Source organism: Penicillium expansum, assembly GCF_000769745.1.
Source record: "Penicillium expansum strain MD-8 chromosome Unknown contig253, whole genome shotgun sequence".
In the NCBI taxonomy this organism is placed as follows: Eukaryota; Fungi; Ascomycota; class Eurotiomycetes; order Eurotiales; family Aspergillaceae; genus Penicillium; species Penicillium expansum.
The window spans coordinates 12363-39998 of record NW_015971257.1 but is presented as its reverse complement, the minus strand read 5'-3'; the positions used below and the strand labels follow the sequence as shown (position 1 = coordinate 39998).

Below are 27636 nucleotides of genomic sequence, written 5' to 3'. Positions count from 1 at the left end.
ACTCCGAGCAGGATCAGCCTGCTTAACATAACTCAAGCCCTATTCACAAAAAGCCCTTGGTGTTGCTGGGTTGCCGTTGGGGAATGTCATTAGATCCATAGACAGCACTCCCGCGACGGCTGCCGGCATCACTGAAGGCTACGGCACCACGCCCAATAGTGCTGCCTCGCTCAACGCGCAGGGCCTTCCAGCCCTCCAGCTCGCGTTCCAGACGCAGGGCTTTCTCACGCTCTTCGCGGAGATCTCGCTCGGCGCGGCGGGCCAGCAGCTGGGCATCCGAGTCGTTATGCTGGAGCTCCTCGATGTTGCGGAGGAGCCGTTCAATCTTGTCCCGAGCTCTGTTGACATCGTCATTCAGCTGGGTGTTCATCTTGTCCCGTCTGTCAATCTGGGATTGGAGGTCCTTGACAGTGCGGTCAACATTGCGAAGAGAGCGCTGCTCAGAGCTGTGCTTGCTCTCCTGATCTTCCAGATGGGTTTCAAGCTAAACAGCTAAGTTAGTACGAAAGTAACAAAAATAAAGCATAGAGCCATGTTAACTTACCTCCTTGATTCGCTTATGCAAGAAGCGAACATCCTGGCTACCAGAGGAGTAGCTCTTGGTTTCGAGATCGACACACCGGAGCTGGGCCTCCTTCAGTTGCTTCTCAAGTGCCGCCTTGTCCTTGAAGAGTTGAGCATTGGCCTCCCGCTCAGCAGTGACCTCCTTCTGCATTTCGGTTGCCAGGGCGTCTGCGCGGCGCATCTTGCCAACCGCAGCAGCAGAAACGTCTTCCTGCTGCGCAATTCTAGACTTGAGTTCAAGAAGCTCACGGTCCATACTAGCAGCGTTTCGCATAGATGGGCTTTCACCCTTAGCAAGGTCCTCAAGTCGCTCGCCAGCTTCAGCCAATCGGCCTTCCAGCATCTTCTTGTCCTTCAGAAGCAGATCACGCTCTGCGTGAACATCCTCAACGGAGGTCCGAAGGGTGCGCACCTGGGACAAGAGTGAAACAACCTTGCTCTGAGCCTCGTTGTGTGCGTTGACAGCTTCGTCACGAGAGTTGGTGACATCCTGCAGAACAACATCCATGCGAGCTTTCTCCTTAGCCCATGTTGAGCTATTGAGGACTTCGTTGTCCCATTTGCTGCGAAGATCTTCCAACTCCTCACGGAGACGGGAAGTCTCTCCACGGCCGTTGAGGACACGCTCACGTTCCATCTCGAGTTCATTGTTGAGAGTAGAAAATTCCCTCTGGTACTTTTGTCGGGTTTGTTCCATAGAGGTCTCCTTGTCCTCAAGATCAATGGCGCGTTGATTGCGGTAGTCTTCGAGTTCATTCTGGAGACGTTGCTTAGCCTGCAAGGCACCTTGGAGCTCAGCAGCTTGGTCTTCCATCCGAGCCTCGAGAGACTGTGCCTGTCGCTGCAAGTCTTCGACAAGCGCGTCCATCTCCTTGCGCTCGGACATAATCTGAGCACAGGTTTCTTCGGCTTCCTGGCCTTGAGACTTGGCGAACTGCTCAGCGCGTGAAGCCTTCATAACTGCAATTTCGGCCTGCTCGAGCTTGTTGAAGTACTCATCGGAGCGACTCTTGTACAACATGAGGCTTGACTCCAGATCAGCCGACCTCGAGGACTCGGCATCTAGGCGAATCTGGAGATCCGAGAATTCTTGAAGAAGCTGGTTACGGCTGACGGCATCTTGGTCTCTACCAACTTGCAGCTCTTGGGCCTCGGAAAGGGCATCACGAAGTTCAACCTCCAATGTCGCCCTGGCGCGCTTCAACTTTTCGAAGTGAGCCTTAGCATCACCAAACTCACTCATAGTTTCATTATGAACCTTGAGGAGTGAGCGCCTAGATTGCTCTTGCGAGTTGATAAGGTCGTACAGTTCTTCGTGCGATTTAGCTTGAACGTCGCGTAGTGACAATTCTCCAGAGCGGATGCTACGTTCCAATGATGAAACCTTCTTAGAAGAGTCGTCTAGTTGGTCGTGAAGACGGCCATTCTCTCGCTCGAGAAGCTGCATGCGACGAATGGAAGGACTGTCATCCTGCCAGATATCCGCCGAAGGAGTCGAGCGTCCAAGCTGGCTCTGCAGGTGCTTGTTTTGCATCTCGGTCATCTGCAATTTATTCTGAAGTTCTTCCAGCTCGGCGGCTGTATCCATGCGCCTCTGGTAGCCCTGTGTATCCACTGTTCGGTCGGAGCGCGCGGAGTCATTTGGTGCTTCGAAAACATTGTAGCGTCGATTGGGCGTGGTAGGGTTAGAGTATCTCTTAGCGGCGTTTTCGGAGTTCTTTCTGAGGTGAGCCGGAGTACGGTTGTTGGCCACTTCATTTTGGTCGATCTCCTCGAGCAAAGCGCGCTTGGAGGAGGAATATTTGATATCGAGCTCCTTCATTTCATCCGCATGGCGTCGGCGCATTTCAGCAAGCTGGCTTTCTGCTCTAGCGTACTTTTCCTCGGTTACTCCCAGCTTGTTCTGAACTGTTTCAAGGACTTGGGCCAGATCAACTTGCTTGGAGAGGTGTGGCTGAACAGCCTCCCAGGATTGAGTTGGTTCAGTAGCCTCAGGCTCGAAGACCTTGTGCAACAGGATCAATTTGCGGTGCAAGTCCTCAATCTCCTTGTTCGCTCTATCAAGGGTACCCTGGGTTTGACGGGTATTAGCTTGAGCTTGATTGCGAAGCTGTCGTTCGGTTTCGAGCTTCCGATTGGCCTCTGCTAGTTGGAGATTCGCTGTTGAAGCAGCCTTTTCAGCATTACGACTGGTCTTGTGTTCGCGGTTGACCTCATGATTCAAGTCCTCCAAACTCAATGACAACTTCTCTTTCTGCTTCTCCAAGGATGTAATCATGACCTGCGAGTCTTCTACTTGACGACTTAGTTTCTTCGTCTCCTCGTCGAGCCTGGCCTTCTCCTTTTGAAGATTGGTCAAACGGAGTCGGTTGTTATCACTGGCCTTCGAGTTTGATCGGGCAATGTCAAGGTTCTTTTGCTGAATCTTGGTCAAAAGGGACTTGTTATCGTTTTCGGACGCCGTCAGTCTGCCTCTGAGAGTCACAAGCTCTCGTTCAAGACGCTCCTTGTGCTGATCATGACGCAGACGGAAGTTGTCGGATTCAGAGATCGAGTGCATAAGCTCTTGAATGCGCCCTGAGAGCTGTGATCGTTCTGTTTCAACCTCTTCAAGCTGGCGAGCTTTTTCCTCGAGGTCCTTGCGTGAACTTGTCATGCGCTCCTCGGCCTGAGTCATGATCTTTCGCTCAATCTCGGCCTCGGCATTCATGCGGGCAGTTTCAGCGTCAGTGAACCTCTCACGGAGCTTGATCAATTCGTTTTGCAGTTCTTTCCTTGTTGTTTCCGCCGCAACTCGCGCCTCCGTAGCGCGACGCAAACTATCTTGCTGGATGTACATCTCTTTCTCAATCGTAATCTTAGAGTCGTTGAGTGTCTCATATTTCTGAGTCAACTGTGCAAGATTGTGTTCGGAAAGCATTTGCACGTCATCTCGTGACTGGCGTTCTCGGCTGAGGTCGGCTTGAGCCTGGAAGAGCTGGCTCTTGAGATCGTTTACCTGTTGCTCTAGCAGCTTCCTGCTCTCTCCAGCCTCGGCGTCCTCGGATCTCTTATTCTCCAGCAGATTCTTGAGGTCTGCGGCTTCTCGTTGAAGTTGAGTCTGTTCGGAGCGCATGGCATCTCGCTCGGCTTGTACCTCACGGAGTCTGGATTGCATGTTGTCGTGGCGTGCCGCAAGCGAAGCCTTTTCGGACTCAACGCTTCTCTTTTCTTCCTCGTGCTTCTGAACGTCATTTCGAAGAACTGTAATCTCACTCTCCTTTCGACGCAGTAGGTCTTCGTAGCCTGTGGAAGTACTCGAGAGTTCGGAAATCTGATCACGAATTGATCTGTTCTCATCGGAGAGATCGCGGATTTGTTTCTTAGATTTGTCGAGTTCCTTGGAAGTGTTTGCGAGTTTGATATCAAGATCTTGGTCGGTCTTCAACAATTTGGCTTCCAGGTCTTGAAGCTTACGATCTTTCAAGCTCAGGTGGCTTTGGAGCATCTTGATCTCCTGGCCTAGTTCTTGAATTTGGCCGTCTTTTTGAGAGAACTGCATCTCCGTTTCAGAAAGCTTGCTGTCAAGCTCCTTGACCCGAGATTGCAGACTGTTCTTTTCTGACTCGAGTTGCTGAATGATCAGACCAGCCTGTTCCAGTTGGGTAATCCGAAGTTGCAGCTGGTCGTCGATTTTTCTCTTTGTATCGATCAATTCATCCAGTTGCTCTTCAAGGGCTTCCTGGTCGGCGATTGCACCAGCAAGCTTCTCCGCAAGCTCCACTTCTCGGCCTTGCAGTCGCTTGAAGATCTCCTCCTTGTCCAATGCAAGTGCGCGCTCACTTTCCAAAGTATGCTGTATCTTCTGAATCTCGATCTCAGTCCGACGTCTTTCCTCGTCCAGCTTGTTCCGATCCGCAAGATCCTGTTTCATCTTGGCTTCCAGTTGTTGGATTTTGTCGTCACGCTTTTTGACTTCCTTTGCATTCCTTGTGTCACCCAGCAGGGGCTTCATTCTGGAGAACATCCGCCACCATGGGTTCCCCTTCAAGTCCAAGTAAGCGTGGAAGTTCTGTTGTATAATTCTGGTTGCCTCCGCGCGGTAGAGTCGCTTGTTGGAAATACGGCGCTGAACAAATCCCCGTGCCACAGACTGGAACTTGGACATGATAGTTCGGATGAGCTGGTCACGTTTCTCTTCTAGATCGGCCAGAACACCTGCTCTGAAGAAAACTTTCGTCCGACCAACGCGGTACCAGCCCCGATCCATGCCGAGCTTCTCCAGCATAGTGCGAGCAACACTCTGTCCCTCCAAGTACCCCTTCGGCATGTTCTGGCAAAGGACCTCATAGCGCTGTCGGAACTCCGTGAACGGCAAGCGATTCGGGAATCCGGTTCGAGCGATTCTGATGCCCTCCAGGACACCGTTACATCGCAACTGATCTAAAACCAATGGAGCGTGCAGCATCTTTGGCCGCTTCTTGTGATTAGGCAGGATACACCGGACGAAATGAGGATGCGTCGAGTGGAGCTGAGCCATCAAACTGGATAGTTGTTCCTTGTGTCTTTGGGCCACTGTACGGAACAAGCCCTTCTTGACACGGCTTCTGGGGTGGTTGCCAGCACCATCCTCCTCTGAGTCTGCACAGTCGGAGAACAGATTTGCTACGTGCGGTGAGTTCGAGGCTGCCAACAGGCGTGTAATGTTGTCGTTTAGCGGATCCTTGTTCTTCTCAAGCCAATCACTAGTGTTGTACTCAACTTCTGCGGCGTAATGGGTGAGAATGAAGCCCTGGTTGAGACGAGAAGCATGATAATTTGGAGTTTTGCGGTCCCAGAGGCCATGGAGCTTTTCCGTGAATGATTTGTCTGTGGCCTTGGGCATCACACAATCCTCATCAAGACAAGAAAAAATGCCGATGGGGTTGGTCAACTCGATGAGGTCAATTGTTGGTTGCAGGTCCTTCCCGAAGTCGATGAATTGCCACTCAATCTGTTCCCTCGCATATTCTTCTTGCTCAAGAACAAACATATGGTGGTTGAAAAATTGTTGAAGCTTTTCGTTTGTGTAGTTGATGCAGAGTTGCTCGAAGCTGTTGTTGTCAAAAATCTCAAATCCAGCAATATCAAGGACCCCAATGAAATAGTTGTCGTCGCTGGCCATCGAGCGACCAAGTTGGCCATTGATTCTAGCGACAAGGTTTCCAAATCCGCGCTCATAGATACCCTTTGAGAGTGCATCTAGGGCCATGCGGACTTGCTCTGGTGTCTGGACCTTCTCCACCCATTCCCGGCCGGCCTTAACGCGTGGATGCAGAAGACCCTTGACAAAGGCTTCGGGCTCAATACCAAGAAGATGACAAGCCTTTTCCATGCTAGAATATCCCTCAGGCGCCAGAGTTGCCTGGTCTGCGCGCACACTCGCTTTTGCGACACCCACATTTCCTAGGTGCAGAACAGCAGCGATGGTCCGTAGAATACACAGCTGATCCTCCTCGTCGAAGTCCATCACATGGAAAGCTTCAATCAGCGATTTCCATTCATCCTGGTCAGAGACGCCAACGATGGAATCATTTCCATCTCTCGTATAGGCGAAATCCTCGATCTGAAGGTCCGCTAGAAGAAGCTTCTCGCGTGTACTGCGGTCTGCCCCCTGGAGAAGCTGGTAGAAAACGTGGTAATTTCTCTCGTTGGGGTTAGGCTTGACGACTCTCGATTTCTCGAGCAAATACCAATCGATCCAAGCTCCAGAAATTTGGCCTGCGCGCGAGAACTCAATGCGAATAAATTTTCCGAATCGTGAGGAGTTGTGATTTCGGACCGTTTGGGCGTTACCAAAGGCTTCGAGAATAGGGTTGGCTCTTAGAATCTGCTGCGAAAGACCTGTGAGTTGCTTCGCTCCGGACCGGCCGTAGGGCGTATCAGAAGTAGCCACAGCAGCGAGGTACTGGATAACCTTCTTCGTGTTCTCTGTTTTACCCGCGCCAGACTCTCCCGTTACAAGGATGCTTTGGTTCTTGCCCTCCTCGACAAGATTCCGGAAGGCCTCATCCGCCATGGCAAAAATATGAGGTCTGGTCTCCTCTCTCCCGCGCCCCTTGTACATTTTGATGTACTCGTTGGTGTAGATTGGCAGGGGACAGTACGGGTTGATTGTTACCAGGAAAAGTCCAGAATAAGTCTATACAGCCAGCAAGTCAGTTACAACCATGAATTTGTGCATTTTTCCCGGTGTGACGAACATAGATTAGGTCTGACTGATATCTGGTGTGCAGGTTATGCACCACAGACGCCTCGTTCAGATGTGTCAGCTCTGCCATATCATCTGCCTTGTCAAACTTGGCAGGGTTGACTTTGTCGACCTGATCCGCATCCAGTTCTCGTTGCTATTCCAGTGTCAGCGCATTTCATCTACTCGATAGGGTAATATCCATACGTCGCCATCGTCGGTCTGCACCAACAGCCGCCCTGCTTCAAATTCCTCCAGAACCAGCCCTCGCACAAAAGCCTTTTGAGGGTCTTTTAACCACACGTATTTGTTCCCTGAAAAATCATTTTCTCCTTCGAGACCACGAATCTGATCTGCTCCCCGACGTAGTTCCTCAGATTTGATAAAACTTGGCGCAAATGTTCCGGAGGAAGGACTGTTCTTTGCAGAGTTTGATCGCTCGCGATTGCCGCTTAGTGATAATGTTGGCGACAACTGTGACACAGATGTGTTGCGCAGATGACCTCTCGCTGACTCCAGTCCATGGGATTGTGTAATGATGGCCGATTTGGGCCTCGCTTGTGGTGAATATGTTCCTTGTGAAGACGACGGGCGTCCAAACAGACTGGCGCGCTTTGGCGAGCCGTTCAACTGGGAGGGAAGCATGATGATCGTATCTCAATGGGACATTATTTGAGCGCAGCAGTCGTTATCATAGCCAGGACTATTAATCTCGGTTGTAAGTGTAGTGGAGGTGAGTGTGATAGGACACAAAAAACCGAAGAGATCAAGTGGAAAAATACAATGAAGACAAGTGTGAGGCTGCCGAAAAGTTGGAAGAAGAGACAAGATGTTCTAAGTGACGCACCCCAATATCCATGATGTTTGTTTACTCTGCGTTCCTCGGGCGCCCGCCGATCGCATGTGGCCCGTGCGTATATCACGTGAGATACTCGATCATTTTTGTCAAAGAAGGCGCTTAGACCTTAGAGACGACCGCGTACCTCAATTCTTCTCGAGTTCAACACCTTTATCCATCTCTTTATCGTTCTATAAGCTGGATCCACAGTCGCATGACCCTTACACGTTTCTAGATCGCCATCAGATCATTATCACTCCTCAAAGTGACTCCTAAATTGAAGTTCTGCGTATCCTTTTTATCCTTTTCCGGAAGACATACCGGTACCTCTCCACCTGCTTGACCTTGAAGACATCATGAGATTTGGTCTTTGAAATCGTGACCTCTCTTCAACTCCAGCCTGTCGCTCTTGAGAAACGTAGAGAATACATCTCTTTTATCCCTGCGCACAACATAAGCATGTCTGACCAACCTCCCTCATACGGTGGCCATCCGAACTATGCACAGCAATGGCCTCCTGCATACCCCTCGATCCAGAACTTTCCGGTCAATTCAGATTACTCTCAAATGCATCAGCCACCAGCGACAAATCCTGGGCCAACCTTCGACTATAACATGACAAGCCTCAACGCGAATTCACGAATCTCAGGTTCAAATGGCCCTGGAAACTCAGCATTCATTCCGCCTCAGTTTCCCTTCTTCAACCACTTTGACGTGTCACAATTCCCACCTCCTTTCCCTCCAATGCCGTTTGCTCCGATGAGCTATCCCCCCATGCCAACAGGGTCCTCAAATCCCCCCATACCGTATCAGGGTATAGAAGGACATGTCTCACACCAATCAACACCAGCCGCACATATGACAAACGTCCCAGCTCCGGCAGATAATCACCGCGAAGAAGGCGAGGTTAGTGAGGAGTCGGATGAAAGGTCACTACAGCCGACGACACGTAAGGCTACGCGCCAGTATTTGGATCTGGAAGAAGGAGAAACAATATCTTCTAGCGCACAGTCCGCTAGGAGTAGTGGATCACGTATTACTCCCATGCTTCCCCAGTTTTAATTTTGTTTTACTAATAACATGCAGCATACAACCCTCCTTTGTCAGTCTCAGCAGACGCAAGCATGGTCCACCATGCGATGCAGTCTCAGCGGCAGGATCCACCTACAACTGTTCCCGCCCCTCCACCTCAGAAATCAGCGGCGCAGTTACGGATTCAAGCCCAAGGCGCTTTGCTTAGCTTGGCGCCCCATAATATCCGCTACAATGAACTGGTCGCGGAGGGCATCAACCCCATGATTTTGAAACGCCTTTACGAAGAAGTCGGGATCAAGGTCACCACGTCATCTGAGGAGGCGCCAACAGTTTCTGAAAAGACCTCCACCGCGGCTCCAGTTGCTAGCAAGGGACTTGGATTTAGCAACCCAGCTGAGTTGACCAAGATAGCAGAGAATCACAGCAGCACGAGGTCAGATTTGCCAGTACCCCAACCTTCTGCCCCATCCGCCGCCCCTTCTTCCAAATCTGGCAAACCTCTGGAACGGAAGGAACTTATCGCCCGGATGCTGGCTGAGAAAGCTGCGAAGGCGACATCCAAAGAGACTTCACCAACTGGCAGTGCAAAATCCCACCCTGCGATACCAGTTGATGAAACCCGTCCAGTTCAAAAGGAAGCCCTCATAAAGGAGAAGAGCAAAGCCCAGACCGACTTGGCAAGAAAACGAATTGAAGAGCTCAAAAGACAAACTTTGCTGAAGACCCAGAAATTAAGTCAGGCAAATCTGCCACCGATCCAGTTGGAATCTCCAGCACCAGCTATTCAACACCCGCTTCCTCTTCGACCTCCTGTGCCTGAATCGCGTCGCTCCGCTGGGCTTCCAGGACTTCTAATGACTGGATTGGAGCAGGATTCACATGAAGCTATTGCCTCTGAGCCAGTACAGGTGATGGACCTTGACTCAACATCGATATCTCGAGCAACCCAACGCAAGCGGCCTCGGGCTTCCGATTTCGATGAGCCAGTTGCACCTCCGAAGAAGCATTTTAACCCGGCTGCTACTCGATTCGACCCTACCGATAAACTCATCATTGCAATCAGCGACGATGAATCACTATACGGCGATGATGAGGATGACGACATGGAGTTGGATTCGAGCCCAGAACAGGAACCAGTGCCGATAGTGACCTCGACCATCGTGAAGCCTCCTATCCAATCCAATCCCCCTGCCACCCGAGCTTCGACAGCTACACCACAAGGCCCTTCTAGTCTCAGTGACCAAGGAGACATTCGACTTAAGGATATGGAAATTCAAGCTATGCGCCGCAAGATTGCGGAGCTAGAACTACGAAGGAAATCGAAGCTTGCTGCCAGCCGAACCCAGTCACCTCGCACCCTGGATGATTCTGGGGCATCGTCATCCGGTGGACAATCCAGTGTGGTTGCAGCTACTTCTGAAGAAGGTAATTTTTCTTTCTATCTTCTGTCTCTTTCTCGCTATCTCTTTCTCTCTCTCTTTGTCTCTTGCTGGGACATGATCATTCTTGGGTATTTCCGAGAGAAATTTTGCGCCTCAACTAACCATTACCCAGATTCTTCAAAGACTAAACCGACGACGATCACCCCTGACACTCTCATGCCGGTTGCCCCTGTTGTCCAACTAGACGCACCAGCCGAAGGCGCTGCCACCCAAGCATCCGTTGAAGAAGCCTATGCTGAGGAAGTGGCAAATGGTGTGATCGATAGCACTGCACAGGCATCGGCTTCATTTGAGTCCGACTCTGCTGGGTCTGCTATGCAAGAATCTGATGACAGCAGCAGTGATAGTTCTGATTCGTCCAGCGAGAGTGAGGATGAACCTGCTACCTCGCCAGCTCAGGCCGATCTCCACTCTGCTACAGTGCCCTCATTCTCAGGGCCTATGGAGATTGACTCTTCAGAGCGATCTGCGTCTCGGAGCTCGCCCTCTGCCATCACTCATCCTAGTGCAACCTCTGCCGACGAATACGTTTCTCAACATCACCTTAGCGAACATTCTCAGCGTGAAGAGTCTGCGGAGTCCGACGGATATGAGCCCCCAGAGCCTGATGCTGAAGCACAGTCTGAAGGCTCGAGTTACAGCCCTCCTCCATTCAGCCCAGCTCTTTCCGGTCTCGTAGAAAACACAGCAGTCTCGGCACCATCATTTGACTTGACTCAAGCTGATGAAGAACTAACCAGCACACCTCAGGTGCCAGCCCCATTACCTCGGTCAGATTTACAGGTTGGCGCTCCTGGCGTATGAACACTACCCTTCTCAGAGGAATTCTCTAATGACCCCATACTAACCCCTATCTAGACTGAAGCATTGCCCGCGACTTCCGAGCAAAGATTCACGCCGTACACCAGCCCACTGCGAACTTTCAAGGCTTATCGCTACCACCCGCATTATGCCGACGACGTTCCGAGTGGCTACCGCTCGCTAACTTACAGTCATAATATTGATTCCATGAAATACATGTGTCCATATGAGTTAGCCGGGGGTGTCTGCAATGACAGATCCTGCGAGTTTCAGCATCTTCGAGACATGACTCTAAGCGGTGCGTCGACATGAACAACGTGCAACACCCCACCTCGTCCTCGAGCTCCCCAACCGGCGTATTGCACTATCTAGTCTGTTTTTACTTTCTGTTTATTGCTCTACTGCCTTCGTCTCTGCCTCCTCTTCCTTTCCTTCCAACTCATTTGCCATCTCTTTTTTACCCTGTTCGAATGCTGACCACAGAGCCGTTAACCTCGACAGACGACAAGATTCTCGTCCAGATGGGCTCTGTCCGAGAAGGTCAAACCGAAGAAGAAAAAGAAACATATCTCGCTGGTCTGAAAGAGATCATCAACGACTTACGGCGTGACAAGGTGAAAGATTTCAACACTGTGGCCTCCGAGATAGCCGCATACCGTAGGCGCTTCCTCCAAGACCCGTCGCGTGTCTTGTCCCTGTAACATTCTCCCACCCTCATTCACTGGACCCCTCAAGAGTCCTCTCCAGGTGAGCTGTCTTCCATCAGTCTTGTGAACGCCGCCATCAAAAGAACTTTGATGGCGGGGGAAAAACATCATCACACCACATGGACTCAGACAATCCTCGCTATGGCCATGCCGCCATCCATCTTTGAATTCAATATCCCATGCCACCATCTCTTTTCAAGGCTCGCGCGTTCATGACCTGCCTTTCCTCTGCATCATTAGCCGATTCGGCGTTTTCTTCCCTGCGCTCCAAATGCATTTGATCTACGCGATTGGGGGCCTCGTGCTCTTTGGGCCACCTTTCCCCCCCCTTTTTTTGTTGAATCTAGGCTCTAGGCCTTTCATTGCCCAGTGACCTGACAAAACGGTGTTGGGGCGTCTGCGTCTCAGCTGCTGGTCGTAACTTTGGCAGTTTCGGCAGTTTCAGCTGTTTCAGCCCTGAGGGAGCTCTGGCTACTGCTAATCTGCACACTGAAAGGTGCGGTTGTACCATTAGAATCTCGGCGGGTTTTCACAGAACATATTCATAGCAATCAGTCGATATGTATTTTGTTTTTTCTCTTTCCAACTATTAGTATTTTTCCATCTTCAGTAATGAAATAAGCACCAATGACCTTGCAAGTGGCTTGGATTATGCATGAGTTCTAAGTCAATCTATCGGACCTCCGAAATAAACCATATTCATCTGAAAAACACGCTAAAAATGATTGACTCATTCATGTGTAGCAAAAAAGAACCAGAAAATAAAATAACCGTCTTGATAAAGTCGTCTCTGCAAAGAGCTTAGCCAGACCCACATCACCCTCAACATACTAGATACATAGTTTCAGCCGTGCACCATCTGAGCTGAGATATGGAGCAAGAAAACATGTCAAATCTAAACACCAAGTCTAGACCCAGAACAGGGAAAAGACCAATTCCCTTACAAAGTTAGAACATGAAAAAAGATGTGGGTTCCTACGGCTGGTGGATGCTAAGTATAGCGTGCAGAATCCGGTCAGGGAGATGGGGGCCAGGGTTGGTGTGACTGTTTCAAGAAGATTCAGATATTCAAAAATAATAATAGTGAAGTAATAGCGTGTATACGGTGAGTTGATCTTTATTAATAATATCTCTTTTAATCAAAGCATGCAATGCGCCCATGACGTCTTTCCTATTGCAGAAACATTCTATACGAGTTGAGTCAGGACGAGGCAGACCAGCGGACCGGATGTCTTGGATTCAACAGATTCTTGCTGATTGGCCCGGGGCTTTCTCAATTTCGGTTATATCTCTTTTCTTATAGTGATATTATGTATGGAGTACATCATAGGTCCGTATAGCCATATAGCCATGCCAGAGATAGATCCCGCGCCCAGCGCCCGAAAATGAAGTTAGCGACCGGGCAAACATTAAAAGCGCAAGAAAACGGCCAAGGAATATTCTAGTAGGCGGGATGAATTGTGGATATGGTGATAATTTGCTACGGTCTCAGAATGATGGGACGACAAGCGCGCACGTACAACATAAAAAGTCGAGTGGGAAAAGCCAAGCAAACCCGGTCCGGGGCGCACAGTCCAGCACAGCCCCAACTGGAAGTGGGGGCTACGATAATGACATAGTTGGGAGACGGGAGACAGGATATGGGGATATGGGGAAGTGGGAATAACATCATAGAACATGCCATAGGGGGCTGAGTCTGTGTCAGAGTAAGAAAATAAGCCGTAAATAGGTGTGCAGATGAAGACTAAAGGGTAAGAAAGGTAAAAAAAGGTAAATAAGGTAAATAAGATCAAAGAAGCGGAGCACAAGGATTAATAGACATCATCCGTGTTAGCTTCCGAGGACCAAGACCGCTTCTTTTACTATGGGCCATAGGGCTGTTTGCTGCAGATGTCAGGGCAAAGGAGCGGTAACAAGAACAGGAGAAGCAGACTGGTTCGTAGTGGCTTGCATACAGACTACATCACTCAGCATAGCGGGGTCCATTTTTGACTGAGCCGCAAATTATTCCAACCAACCATGATTAACAATAATACTTGAGGCCGTGCCCGTGAGGCTCAGAGCAGGGGGTTTGCTGCAAGCCTCGAAGATCTTGATGACTCTACTGCTTGGCGCATAAACGAGGAAGAGTTGTAGAAATAAACATAATATTTGATTCCATAAGTAATAAAAAATAGAAAAAAAGAAGAAACATATCAGATCAAAATCAAAATCAAAATCAAAATCAAAACCCAAGGCAGACAGACCCGGGGAATCCAGCCCCACTGGCCTTAAGCTAAACCAAATAAGGAAACCCGCAAGTATACAAAATTCTAGTCTAACAACAAAATGAAAAGCATTACACCATATATGCTCATGACCCATGACCCGCTTTGCATAACAAAAAAACATTCCAGAGATAAGGGGAAGAAAACTAAAAAAAAGAAATAGTAAAGTTCGGAATCACTATGCCGAGTCAGCTTCAAGAACCAAATGCTGAGTGAGCATCGGAGTCACTTACCATTGTATTCGTAGTACCCTGTCTCGGCCCGCGAGATGGTGTTTCAAAAAGTCTCACTTGATCTCCTCGCAATTGCCGCAGGCCGCGTGGTTGCAGACCACGCACTTGGGTTGGACGTTGAAGACCTTAGGCCCGTCTCCACATTCGCAACAGATATACATGTAGGTTGGAGCGTGTTGCCTCGTTCCAGGCAGTGAGGCCGATGAGATACCTGTGCAGTCGGCCCGTGGTAGAGGCCGTAAACCGGGAAGCTCTGGTACGACAATGGACATGGCTGTGGTCTTCAAGGTTGGTGTGGGAGGTGAGTGCATAGAGACGGCAGTTGGATATGCGGAGATCGGGTTGCTGTTGTGGGAGTGCGAGTGCGAGTGGGAGTGGCCGCTCATATTGTCAGAGAGCTTCTCGTTGACGCAGCGAGCGCAACGATGGGTTCCGCACTGGATGCAGGCGTCGTAGAGGGAGGAGTTGTGAGGGCCGAAGTTGCAGTTGCAGCAGTACCACAGAGACGCCATTGCTATGATGGGTTGGATAGATTGGATTGATATTATAGACAGGATAGTATGTTTGGTGAAAAGCAGGGAGTCGAGGTTCTTTATAGTTGTAGAGCGGGAAGGTCTTGTTGGACTGATACTTGAAGATGTTGATTGAGTTTGAGAATGGAATTGAATTTTAAGTATGGGATCTACGAAAGCTATATAACACCTGAAGAAACTTGAATACATGTAATAGAACCAGAAGCGCAAGGCAGCGTTCCTAGAACAGTCAACAGCCCAGGCTGCCTTGCGAGATCCACATCGTAATTGGCCAAATTGCCAAATTCATTACCCGGGCACTTATTCGGGCAATGGGTAAAAGTTGGCCTTAGTCGCAAATCATCCGGCAAGATGGTTTGCCCAGGGGAGTGGCTTAGTGTAATCCGGGGCTCTGTCATTGCCCAGATTACCATAGTTGCGCCTAGAATGTGAGAATGAATCATTTCTGAAGACCAGGCGTTTTGAGTCAACAACGGGTCCACTATTCTCCAGGGCTAAGCAAATGCTCACACCGTCTCGAGTGGCCTGGCTTACCCGAGAGAATGTATGTGCACCAACGGGTTCTGGTCACTCGGATGCCCCGAAATAACGGTCTAAATTCTACATCTTGAATTTTCTTCGAGGTTGATGCCTTGGTAAACGAACTCGCTCAATTGGTTTCCAAGGCGTGCGATATACTCCACTTTTCCCAGGTTTCCAGGCACCGGCTGCTTCGAAAAGCAAAATGAGGAGTCATCGATCAAGTCAAGAGTCAGGTGTTTACGGGCTCCGCGCCCTGGCCAGTGTTGCCTAAGTCACCCAGGCTTTGGTTTCTCAACACCTGAATATGATGAAAAAAAATAAAATTCCGTTTCGTCATTGTTGTTTTGGACATTTTTGGTGTTTTTTTTCGCAAATAACAGATTACGAGATATTGTGGAACCCGAAGGCTGATTTCTAATTTAAATTCTCACCCGTAAACCCGCGGATATTCCATGCCATGTGTCTTTCCAGATACTATATCGAGTTCTATCGAGTACAACCGTAACACCGTCAAGATCTAAAAAGAGGTTAGCATGAGGTGATCTGACATTGTTAGGCCTTATCTGACGGTCCCAGCTGAGATGTATGGAATGAGTAATAGTAGACCCGGAATTTGCGAAATTCGTGTCAACATGGTAGCTGAGGTTGTTGGGCTAGGGCAATGGGGTGTTTCAAGGTTCTACCGATGCCCCGATCCATGGGACCCCAAACGGGGACGAACCCAGGCACATGGGCACCGGGGCTGGGCACCTGGGCAGGGAACCCCGATTACGTCAGGTTTGCACTGTTTGATTCAACGACCTTCCCTAGACTCGATCCGTCCTTGCAGTCCCCCGAGGAAATTCATTAAAATCCATGCATTTCATATTGTTGTATTGACTCCATATATATGGCGTCTCCCGCGCAGAAGCGCGCCAACGTCGTAGTATCCAGGCTCATCCCGCCTGTGTTACTCGGCGCTGTGACATACGCTTCCTATGCGGTCACGAAACCATTATGCAGTGAGTTTTTTACGAATTTGATCACGGGCTTCTTTACCCAGAAACTAACAATATGAAACCAAGTCGACTATCTAATTCATCCGTTACCCTCCTATAACCGAGGCCCCCGAGTCGGCGCTGGCGCCGCGATCATCGCGATCTATTACGTCCTTTTAATCCCCATGGTCGTTTCATACCTGCATCTTTATTATCAAGTCCTGTGGAATCCTGGATTCCTTCCCCTCGGCGAACAAAAAGTGGCAGATGACGAGAATGCAAAGCAATCAAAACGCCGTCGTGGAAACAAAAGCACGCTCAAACCCGATCCGGAGAAGACAACCCGGACAGACGCGGATGTGGAGAGAGGCTCGAACTTCACTGCGGTAGACACCGCGGTTCAGTCGGATCTTGGGTTGGAGAGCTTTTATACAAAGGATGTCTTCATCTGCCAGGCGGACGGCCGGCCCCTGTGGTGCACTACGTGCTGTCAGTACAAGACAGACAGGGCGCACCACTGCCGCGAGTTGGGTCGATGTGTGCGCAAAATGGACCATTTTTGTCCTTGGTATGATAATAACAAGTTACCGCAAAGCTAGTACCCAGCTGACAGAATGCAGGGTTGGAGGTGTGGTGTCAGAGACATCGTTCAAATTCTTCATTCAATTCGTTGCTTATACCAGCATATTCTGTACCTTTGCTCTCATAGTGTGTGCTTATTTTACAGCGGAGATTCGACGCCAGGTCAGACTTCCACGAGCCAGCCACCATACAAATCTACAAGAGCCTGTTACTGACATTATAACTAGACCGGAGGAGTAAACCCCCATTGGTGTGTCTGCATTGGACTGTAAGTGCCCATCCTCAGGAACTACGAATTTTACCAAGTCTGATCAAACCCACCAGGAGCGGCCTTTTTGCCTTTTTCACCGCCGGAATGACCCTCAGCTCAGTTCAAATGAGCATCTTCAACATCACAACAATCGAAAACCTAAACCGACGCACCGCCGTCTGGACCCTCGCCATCCGTGTCCCGGAACACCTCCTCGAGCGACTCTGGGTAGTCGAGTCGCCCTGGGCTCCGACATTCCGCATGGTCTCCTACCCACTGCAAGCACCGTCGTCTGCAACGGAATCGCAAACAACAAACCCCTCCCCGGGCGAACAAAGGCACGTCTTCGCCATCCTCCACACTCTGCCGGGCGAGAATCCCTTCGACCTTGGCAGCCCATTAAAAAATATCCAGCAGGTCATGGGATACAATGTCTTCGATTGGCTGCTGCCGATCAAGAAGAGCCCGTGTGCCGACCATAGCAGCATGGAGAGTCATTTTGCCCTGGGACCCGTCGTGACCCGCTTGCGGCTGGAGGCTGGACTGGCCCCGCCGCCCGAGAACGGGGCTGCTGTTCCACAGTCCCCACATTCGGGGCGTAACCACCGGGAAAAATCCCCCTAGGGATCAATAATTCGGGGCGCTTGGTGTGTTTCGTGCATGTTTTGGATACCTTTATAATTAATGCAATTGTCTCCACCATATACGCTATTGACCTGGCCTGGCTGTGTTAGGCGGGTTTATATTTTCGGTAAGCTAAAGGGCCCCGCTGGGCAACCATAGGGCTGAATGTCGTCGCTATTACGCACAGGCCTCCCGAGGTCGGAACATGACCTCTTGATATTAGAAATTTGAGCCATTGGAGGGCAGATAGACCAGGTAAAGAAAGAGTTTCGGCGAAGATATGTTCTCCCAGTTCAATTCACACATTCAGCGTGTTCAACTCGAAGATTTTTTGCTCAATATTCCTCCACCTCGCATATTCCTACGTTGTTTCTAATCCAATAGTATCAGACAGAAGCAGTGGAATGCAATAGCATATGACATAAAGTTTTAAAGTTAATACCAACGGATTCCTTCACCACCAAGTACTTGACTTTAGCAATCTATTTTCCAGTAGGCAACTTCGCAAACGTCCTCAAATCTGACCTCCGCGTCTTTCAGCCTCCCACGTAAGTAGGCCTACCAGTAGGACAGTTTAGAGGAGACAATTCCTCGTGGACATTCATAATTGGTGTAGTCGCCATCTGTTTCGGCCTTCCATGGTTTATCTCTACTAGAATCGATTCTTCTATTCCTTCAACAACGTCCAACCAGGTTCCAAGAGAAATCAATCCTTCAATTGATCATATAGCGCCCTCTAAAATAGAACAACTACTATCTTGGAATGGAAGAGCGCCTAAGAAGTCTACGGGTGTGATATGACACCCTTTACTTGTGTGGTGGTGGTATATATATCTTAGAGCATCCCTTCATTGCAAACAAATAACAATTTATCTATACCCTTCACATGACTCCTTCGTACTTGTGACTTTTGTTCTGGCAGGCGTATCGTTCGCATCATCGGGACTGTGTCCGAACGTTGATCCAGGCCATCGTCTATAGTATAACGCCCAAGACCTGAAGATGTGCCCATGCCCGATGACAACAAACAAAAGAATAATCAATCAAAAAGAAATAAAAGACACCAAAACCAAAACGCAAGGAAAAAGAGGAAAGAAAGGAGAACTGAAGCATCACAATGAGCCCCCGCGTAATCCGTCCCAATCTAGGGAACATTCTCACTGCCACAGGATCTGCACGCACAATGCGCGCAGATCGGACATTTCCCCTCCGGCGCTAGATTAGGATTGACCAAATTGCCGCATCCACAGCACCTCACCCATATCGGGACCAGCCTTGGAGCGCCGGTAGATAGGTAGTCGGATCTGGGTGTGAGCGCGGATATGGCATCCAGGAACGGAGCCAGAGTTGATTGCACAATCAGCGGGCCGCTTATGGCATCGACATAAGAGGAATCGTTAGGCTGGGGCAGGCGCCAGCCGTGTGGAAGAGGGGTTGAATTGTGTCCTTCGCTGTCGGTCTCAGCATTCGAGAACTTGTTGGACATAGCGTTGGACATGACGTTGGACATGGTGTAGGCAGACATGGTGACTTGAAGTATCAAATGGCTAAGCCGATTGGTAGGGAGGATAGTTTGATCTGCGAGGCCTTGAATCCTTTGAATAAGTTGACTGAAGGATTGGGAATGTAGATAGAGTTATATAAAGCCAAGAGGAGGTCTGATTGTACGAAGCAGTGTGAGAAAAGCCAAAGATAGCCATAGACGGCCTTCATTATATTGAAACATCGATACACAGGCGCCCATAATCAGGGCTCCCATTGCAGTATCGAAAGCCCAAGTATAGAAGCCCGGTCGAAACCCAAGGTGAACAGGTGCGACTCGAACAGCCAAAGAGCAACGGCAACAGAGTCGAAACCCTAAACATAGGGAGCAGGATACCCAGCGGGCAAATGGACACAGCGAACAGAAGCCGGCAGTGCTTAAGCAGCGGTGAAGTTAACGCGAAATCGACCAGCCAGAGCAAGAGAAACAACATGGCAGCACCCGTCTATTCGATGCCGACATATTCACCCGCGACCCAGGTCGTGATCGGCCATACTGCGCCTAGCAACCCGCGACCTGGGCACTGGAACATGTTAATTTGCCGCGGGACCGGGGATATCAGATATCCAGAAGCTATAGGTATTAGTGCTGGAATTAGTGAGTGAGTACAACCCATCTCCTGGAGGGGCAATAGGCGCGTTGCTCGCCTTACACATGAGGCGAGCCATCTATATTGAAGCTAAGGCTTCATCACTGGGTGACCGGGTGGTGTCATCTCCGGTACTAGAATAGCTGGGTTATTGGGCGTTTCGTTGCAGTAGCCCAGGCTTTTGTTTCGTGCGGATTTCTTGTGTAGATTCTGCGCCTCGGTCCAGGCGTCTGGCTCCAAGATTTTCCCGCGGGTGCGAGGGTGAATCGGAATAAGGGGTTCGTCCTGCTCAGTGGATCTTGTTTCTTTCATTGTTGTGGATGACATATGCCAAGACAGTATTCATGTCGTGTCCGCTGTGCCTGGGAATTAATGTACCTGTGGGTGGTACGGGTTGTGTATAACCTTGGTGCGGGCAAGGTGGTGGTCAGGGGCAAGATGGGATTTGTACTTCGTAGGTGGAAAATCCATGAGATCATCTTTTTGCTGGCTATGAACTATCAAAGTACCTAAGTACCACCCTGTGCTCTTATTAAGCCTAGACCTGCGGTTTACATCGGGTTCAACCGATTGGAGCTCTGTCAAGGCAGTCTAATTGGATAGCACAAACTTAAATTCGTTAATAATAGCTCCCTCTTTTCTTTTTTGATCTCTACCCTGAAGATGAGAAAGACAAGCAAAGTCCCTAAAAATGGATGTGTAATGAGGTCAGAGGACACCTTAAGAGTTGCCTGAACAGATACAAGGGTGGTTTCGTCTATGACTTCATTCCTACAGAGAGATCGAGGCAATTCACCCAGTTGCACAGCCACTATGTTGTATATTAATCAAGTTGGGTGAAACTGTTAGGTATCAAAAAGAATATTTCAGGGGATTTATACTCATGTTCTTCCCTCTTGATTTCACCAAAATAACCTCCAACTTTTCTCTTTAATGCGGGTCAAGTGATACCACAAGATATCTGGATCCTCAAACCCTCAAATCCACATATGATACGCCTCATGGCTTTGCTTGGGCGAAAAGATGAAAGGGAGCTTCTTGACCGCCTGTCGGGGGAGTGTTTTGCATATGAAGCAAGGGAGTTTCATAGTTAAAAGAGCGGGAACAACGCATGGCATCCATGGTTGACAGCTTTGAGTTCCCAAGGTTGATATTTCTGGATCCATGGAATCATACATTTTTATTCGAATGTTGCTATATTATATAATATCTACTTTGTCTACTTAGTCTACCTTTCATGTTCTCCTTGATCTCTCATTACAGAGCCGTTCCTTCCTGATTAGGCCCTTGACTGAATAATCCTCAGCTCTGGAAATCCCTTGGCATTCTTACTAACCTTTTGTCCAACCCCAACCCACTTTTGCGTCATTGTTCACACGTTCCGTTTTAAAACACTTCTGAATCCCCTCCATTGTTCAGTTGGGCAACTATTGGGCTCCGGGCGTCGTGTCAATTTCGGCTCCAATTTCCTCGAATTTCTACCGAATCTTTTGCCTCAGAGCCAACGGACCAGGTTGGGCATTTCTACATTGCCCGACTCGGATTGTTAAATACTCATCTCCCGAAGCCGACCGGAGAACAGACTGTCACACCTGACTTCAACCGGTCAGGCGTTATCATCATCTGCATCCCTCGAATTTACAGTTAAATATCAAAATGTCGAGTCACTACCGAAACCTGTCTCCCAGCCGAGCCCGACACTCCATGATTGATCCCATGAGAGCGTCAACCGGCATGGTAGAACTCAACTCCTCCTACGACCCTTATGATGCGCCAAGGCGCTATGATTATGTTGACTACCCGTCCGATACTGGATACGCCAGTGCTTTTGGGTACCGCTCAGGGCGACCATCGAAACTCGAAGCCCACCAAATTTCCTCCCATCGAGTCCGTGATCCGACTGCGTCCGCCAAAAAACGCACTGAATACAGCGTCCAACCCCGCAGCAGACACAGAAGCAACACATCAACGGCGGCGGACTACGAGACACCAGTGCGTCTGGCTGTACCTGCCACATCCCGTCAACATCTCTCGCCCTTGCATCACTCAATTCACCGCCGTGACCCGAGCCCTCTTCCTACAGATTCCGGCCATAATATAATCGCTGCTTCTCCTCGACATCTCGCACATCGACGAATCTACAGCACTGACTATGCGAGCGACACGGGCCACATAGACCCACGGAACGATGGCAGACACAGGACTGATCACAGTGCGCATCAACACCGTGTCCATCCTCCGCCTCGCTCACCACGCTATCCAGCGTACGACGGGCTGAGGAAAGGCGACGACATCGATGACTTCGATGCCTACTCATATACCAATGCCCGGGAGCAATTCGACCGGGACTACCCTGTCAAGCCACGCCCTCGCGGGCCGAGATACTCGCTCGATCGGCCACTCAGTAACACTGGAGTGGAAGAAAACCCCCAGTGGACAGCACGGAAAGACCGTCACCATGGCCCACCCCCGACATCCTGGGGCCTTGACAAGCTCGGGCGTGAACGGCCACGAAGCTCAGCGTACGGCAAGGATGACCATCGGGACCCGCACAGATCGAATGATGGATTCCATGATCAAGCGCTAGTCGCCGTCCCTCAAGACTCTGACGCTGAATATCCCTCCCGACATGACGAGCGTCGCCGCCGCCGTGCCGAAAGAGCGCGCCACGCGAACGGTCGGGAGCACCCCTATCCAGAAGACCACCACCCCAAGCCACATGACGTCGGCGCGCTCGCCACGATGGGACTTGGAACAGCGGCCTTAGGAGGCGGATACTCCGACATGTCGGACTTCGAGCACCACCGTCCGTCGCGACGCAAGCACAGACGCTCACACGGTGAGCATGACCGCGATGCCGTTCAGCCCCCATCGCGGGAGCTTGTAGAAGCAGCTCCAGCCGACGAAAGAGCCAAGCAAGCCTACCTGGATCCCGCGGATGCCCGTCGCCACGGTCGATCTCGACGACACTCTAGGCGGCGGACGCACAGCGATGATGCCGACACCTCAGACGAAGACCTACGAAACTACAGGCGTGAACCCGCACGTCGCAGGCACAGCAGCACCGACACCGAAAGCGAACGCGACCGTGACCGTGACCGTGACCGCAGTCGGGACCGCTCACATCACAGACAAGACCGAGACCACTCGCGTGGACACCGCTCTTCTCGCTCCCACCGCATGCTGGAGGATGGTCACGCCATTGACTCGCGACGATCGCCGCCGGCCGACATGGCTAAAGATGACCCTAGAAGACTCATTGCGGTCGAGCCGGCTGCTCCAAAGGAGCCAGAGGCTCCTCCCAAGGGGATCCTCAAGGCACCACGCCAGGCATTCCCAGAGGAGCCTAACCCGGTGAGGGAGGGGGTCGCTCCCCTCAAAGATGCTCATAAGCAAGGGATCCCACCGGGAGCTCGCTGGACGAAGATCGACCGACGACTCGTGAACCCAGAGGCATTGGAAGCGGGCAATGAACGGTTTGAGGAGCGGTCGGATTATGTGATTGTCTTGAGGGTTCTGAGCAAGGAGGAGATTCAACAGTATGCTGTAAAGACACAGGAGATCAGAGGTAAGTCACGCAGCTGTGTATATCCTGGGAAAACATTTGAAGAAGAATGCTCACAACTGGATTGCACAGATATTCGCCACAAGGAACAGCTGCGCGAGAGACGCAAGTCCAGGGATGAGACTCAACGTCACGGCCGCCGGGGCGAGGAGTCTTCCAGCGACGATGAGGATGAGGGGGAGGAAGAGCCCTGGAAGCAGCTCGAAGCAGCCCCTCCACCACCCGCACAGCAGATTTCCTTGCCATCGCGTCCACGCGCGTCGACCAACTCAATGCACGAGGCTCAAAGGCCCAGAATGGGCAATCCGTCTGCTGCGCCGGTATAGGAGCATCCTTCAATGCCTCGTGATTTGGATATTCCCCGCAGGGCCTGGGACTAGCCTCGAGCCCGTTGGAATCACAATGGCGTTCGCGCAGTGCATATGGGCGAGGAAAGCGTCGGTTCTGATGTTGGCTCTAGCAAATGTAACTAATGCACCTATCCTTCTGGGGACGAAGACCATGCGACAGGCCCCTGCAGGCAAAAAGCAAGTACCCGTCCCATTTACGCGCCTACAAGGTCCTCGATACAAACCCACCTCAGACTCAGGTTCAAGTCGTGTGTGTTCCCTCTTCCGGTTTACCCCAATACACCGCCTCCATACCAATCCATGACTGCCTGTTGTATGCACTCCGTACGCACCTGTCATATTGTTTGACAGGATGTCGAAGATCAACAACGCCTACACATGCAGCGCAACACGCCGCTGGATTCTTTCCGACCCAATCAGGCCCCTGCCTCTTGAATTGCGGAACCAAACGATGATCAATCGCTAGGCCACCCGCGCCCGCATCCATAGTCATCCCGTATTGGACCAGGTACAACGAACACAGTCTAACACCGAGTCGCGCGGCTCATTGGATGAATCGCCGTGACCTTTTTCTTTTTCCTTCTCGCATGTGCTGCTTTCTTGGATTTTGTGTCACTCTTACATCTGGATTGGTCGATGCGGTGGGGTCTGCAGATGTAGTAATATCATTACATTATCTCGATGAAAAGAGAGAAAGAAGATAGCAGAGTCTGGAACTGGACTTCCCCACTTATTGATGTTTACTTCTTTCGTTGGTGTGTGCGTCTGCACCTATGGAGAGCACCAGAGCGCTAAGGAAACACAAATCAAGCGCCCTTCCTAAAAGCGTAGGAGGGGGAAATTCCAAGTAAAAAGCAAAGAGTGCTACACCTGCAAATGCAATTGTGTCAGGATGCAATGTTTTCTTTTTTTCTTTCTCTCTTTGCTTTATTTTCTAGAGTATAGAGTAGTAAGTGTCTGCCATGCCATCGGGAATTATCCAACAGCGCCTAAATCTCAACAATTTTCAACCCCACCGAGGAAAAAGAAAATAACCTACTAACCCCACCGGGGAAAAGGATAGAGAAAGTAGAAATAAAAAGGGGGCCATATTCAGATTGTCGTAGTTGCATCGTGGCTGCAGGTTCTAGACATACGCCACTGGCAAACATTTGGGGATTTTCCGAGTTGGAGTTTTATCGGATTGTTGTCGGATTTCGGATTTCGGATTTCGCCGATGTTTTTTCTGGTGATAGTGGAGATTAACTCATTATGAACAATGAGGAGTCGAATTGTATGTACATCTACGGGTTTCTGATCAAGTTATTACTGCGTACGTAGTATACTGGAGTAAATACTTCTAAGTTGATATCTTGTAGTTCACACATGTTGTACTTTGCCTCGAGATTATATGCAAGAGAATAAATGAGCTATTTTCAAAGCTCGTCCTACCTTCCCTTGTTGCTAGCTTGCAATTTGCCCGGGTGAAATAGCAGAGCAAAAATATAGGGTGGAATGGGCGTACCAACAGTTAGAATCCATGGTTATAACTACATATACGGAGTACGCATTGCATTGCACCACTAGCACCGGTACAGTTACCAGTGTTGGTTAAGTGTCTATAAGCTTGTCATTCCATACTTTGTATACGCAGTAGTCTAGTCGGATATTGGTTATCCCTACCCAAAGAGTTATAGTAGGGTTGCAAGAGGAGATTTGATAAAAGTCGGCGACATTCTCATCACATTGGCGCTAGAAGTCGCCGAAAGCACGGCCGGTTACGGAGTATGCATATGTTGTATGCGGCATTTAATATGCCTCATGTAGACCAGATCCAAAGACCAAGAACCATTGTACATACAACATAGCGTGTTGTAGAGCACCACAGCTATGCTGCATCCTGTACTGAGTACCAAGTACTCGGTATTGTTGTATACGATATACGATGTACGATTACTAGGTAGGCAGCCATCTGTATGTGAAATCACATCCGATTTGATGATCCAAGCTCTGTGGAGCTAACCGCTGTCCATCAATGGACGGCGATGAAGCCCGGGTAGCAATCTATGTGCGCGAGTCATGGGTGTGGCAAAGGGGGGGAGAGAGGGGGGAGAACGGGACTCCACCTGGTTAAATCAGTAGTAGGGATTATTATAGCGTATGAGAGTACATTGTAGACAATAATATGAGCTAAAAGCTATCTTGGAATCTAGAAAGTCGATCCCTACATGGATCAAAATCAAGGAAAGTGGAGAGAGACGGAGAGAGCTTGTTTCCGAGCACAGGGCCTTCGGGTCCGCGTGCTTGGCTGCCGGGATGGATCTTGCTATTGGGAACAGGTTATTATTATATTGTAACATTAAGGCAAGGTATTGTCCAATCTGATCTCGTTCCCAATAACCATCCATATACAGTGCTTACCTCCGTTGTGGAGATGAAACCTAAGGGAACGTGCTGATCCTTGATACGATCTTCCGACGTCACAATGTGATTTCTAATTCCCCATGCTTGTTTTTGGTTACTCCGTAACTCCGGACTCCCTATGGAGTGTCTCCGAATTGATTACTATATCACCTAAACAGTTTAGTTTGGCTCGAAGAATTTTTATATTGCGTTTACGCCTTCTTTGGGGTACGAAAAGCGAGATTGGTCGACTAGATGTAACTATCCCGAACTCGTCGAAGATCGTCGTGGCACATGGGGGCAAAAGCCAAAGAAAAAGCAAACATAAACGCGCTCACTTGACCCCCCCTGCCTCCACCTCCGCCTCCCGACATCTTGACACATCTGACCTTGACTCCGATTGTGTTATTAGATTGTTAATAGGCCCGGAGGAACAGATTAGTTGCGATCTACTCCGTACTCCGTCCGCCGTCCGGAGCAATGATTCACTGCTTACCACATATATCCGGGCTTATTATAGGACAGGGGAAGGAACAAGTTTCGTGTTCGGATCTCTATTATCCCCCGGCGCTCTGACGTATGATAGATACATTGGATAGCTACGATCCTCGATACAACGGCGTAGTATGCAGACAGCTCAGTTCATGCGGTATAGATAATTTCCCAGTATACCGAACCGGTGTGTGTGTGTACTTCGTATAGTAATTGTCATTCTCCTCGCCCATTCTGCAGCGATCAGACTCGAAAATTTCCGTGTCTTTCACAGATAGCGAATGAAACCTTTTTTTTCTTAATCTGAAACAATTCGCTAACTCCGGCCACGCGACAGGCTACCGCACCCACATGCATAATTTTAACACATTCCTCCACATGGGATGGCTCACAAAGTTTTAGTTTGCGGTGAGAACTAACTTTTGGGTATTTTGGCTTTTGCTTATGGTTCAGGCTAGAAACTTTTTAGAAAGAGTTTGAGGGAAGAGTTGACGCGTGGAATAGATGAAACTCGTATATTAATCATGACCACATACATATCGCAGTTACAACTGGAAATAACAAAACCTGCCAGTATTTTACGTATTTAACACCTTTCCTGGTTGGTTTTTCCATTGGATATAAATGATACAATCCTTGTACCAAATAATATCAGGTCGGCCCCCGGGTTATGATCTTTCCCCGATATTCCCCAATTACGGCTTTTGGCGGCTGGGGCCGGAGTACGGAGTAGACCGGTGTGATCACCTTCAATCTGTGCGGGATTTTGGCTGCACAAAGTACCTAGAGAAATCGAGAAGCGAGAGCGAGCTCGGCTAAAAATAAAAATAAATACCCCATCGCACGTTCTGTTCGTCCTTCGGATCCGGATGGTGGGGCCGTTAATCCTACTTAGGTAGTCTGTCGCGTCTAAATTGTATGGAGTATTGGATGTTCAATAATGATAAGTCAAGTACAGTATACAAACGTGGGATTACAGGGTAGATGGGAGGTTGGAGAGAGCTGATGCACACATATTGGACTTGTGCGTTCTTTTTGGGGAGGGTTATCATTTCCTCTTCTCGACGCCATCCCGCTTGGTCCGAAGGGGGCCCATATCCGTCTTAGGGCGATCCGGAATGCGGAGAATGGA

At 49.7% G+C, this 27636-nt stretch overlaps 7 protein-coding genes across 7 annotated transcripts; 3 read left to right on the top strand and 4 right to left on the bottom strand.

Annotated features, from left to right (window-relative positions):
• Positions 1-43: 43 nt before the first annotated feature.
• On the bottom strand, positions 44-7417 carry PEX2_072230 (type II myosin; the record flags this gene model as incomplete). Its single annotated transcript, XM_016744493.1, has 4 exons — positions 44-484; positions 545-6724; positions 6786-6929; positions 6980-7417. The coding sequence occupies 4 exons, from the start codon at positions 7415-7417 to the stop codon at positions 44-46; spliced, it is 7203 nt and encodes a 2400-aa protein (XP_016600413.1).
• A 652-nt stretch (positions 7418-8069) lies between these two features.
• On the top strand, positions 8070-11589 carry PEX2_072220 (uncharacterized protein; the record flags this gene model as incomplete). Its single annotated transcript, XM_016744492.1, has 5 exons — positions 8070-8559; positions 8697-10070; positions 10200-10885; positions 10946-11186; positions 11390-11589. The coding sequence occupies 5 exons, from the start codon at positions 8070-8072 to the stop codon at positions 11587-11589; spliced, it is 2991 nt and encodes a 996-aa protein (XP_016600412.1).
• A 1486-nt stretch (positions 11590-13075) lies between these two features.
• Positions 13076-13264, bottom strand: PEX2_072210 (uncharacterized protein; the record flags this gene model as incomplete). The annotated part of the gene is made up of 1 exon (XM_016744491.1): positions 13076-13264. One exon carries the CDS (start codon positions 13262-13264, stop codon positions 13076-13078), a length of 189 nt encoding a protein of 62 aa, XP_016600411.1.
• Positions 13265-14148: 884 nt separating this feature from the next.
• PEX2_072200 (uncharacterized protein) lies at positions 14149-14607 on the bottom strand (the record flags this gene model as incomplete). The annotated part of the gene is made up of 1 exon (XM_016744490.1): positions 14149-14607. One exon carries the CDS (start codon positions 14605-14607, stop codon positions 14149-14151), a length of 459 nt encoding a protein of 152 aa, XP_016600410.1.
• Positions 14608-16039: 1432 nt separating this feature from the next.
• PEX2_072190 (DHHC family palmitoyltransferase) lies at positions 16040-17583 on the top strand (the record flags this gene model as incomplete). The annotated part of the gene is made up of 5 exons (XM_016744489.1): positions 16040-16151; positions 16215-16695; positions 16748-16835; positions 16937-16977; positions 17034-17583. The coding sequence occupies 5 exons, from the start codon at positions 16040-16042 to the stop codon at positions 17581-17583; spliced, it is 1272 nt and encodes a 423-aa protein (XP_016600409.1).
• A 1144-nt stretch (positions 17584-18727) lies between these two features.
• Positions 18728-19108, bottom strand: PEX2_072180 (uncharacterized protein; the record flags this gene model as incomplete). Its single annotated transcript, XM_016744488.1, has 1 exon — positions 18728-19108. The coding sequence occupies one exon, from the start codon at positions 19106-19108 to the stop codon at positions 18728-18730; it is 381 nt and encodes a 126-aa protein (XP_016600408.1).
• Positions 19109-21371: 2263 nt separating this feature from the next.
• PEX2_072170 (uncharacterized protein) lies at positions 21372-23606 on the top strand (the record flags this gene model as incomplete). Its single annotated transcript, XM_016744487.1, has 2 exons — positions 21372-23283; positions 23353-23606. 2 exons carry the CDS (start codon positions 21372-21374, stop codon positions 23604-23606), a joined length of 2166 nt encoding a protein of 721 aa, XP_016600407.1.
• Between the last annotated feature and the right edge of the window lie 4030 nt (positions 23607-27636).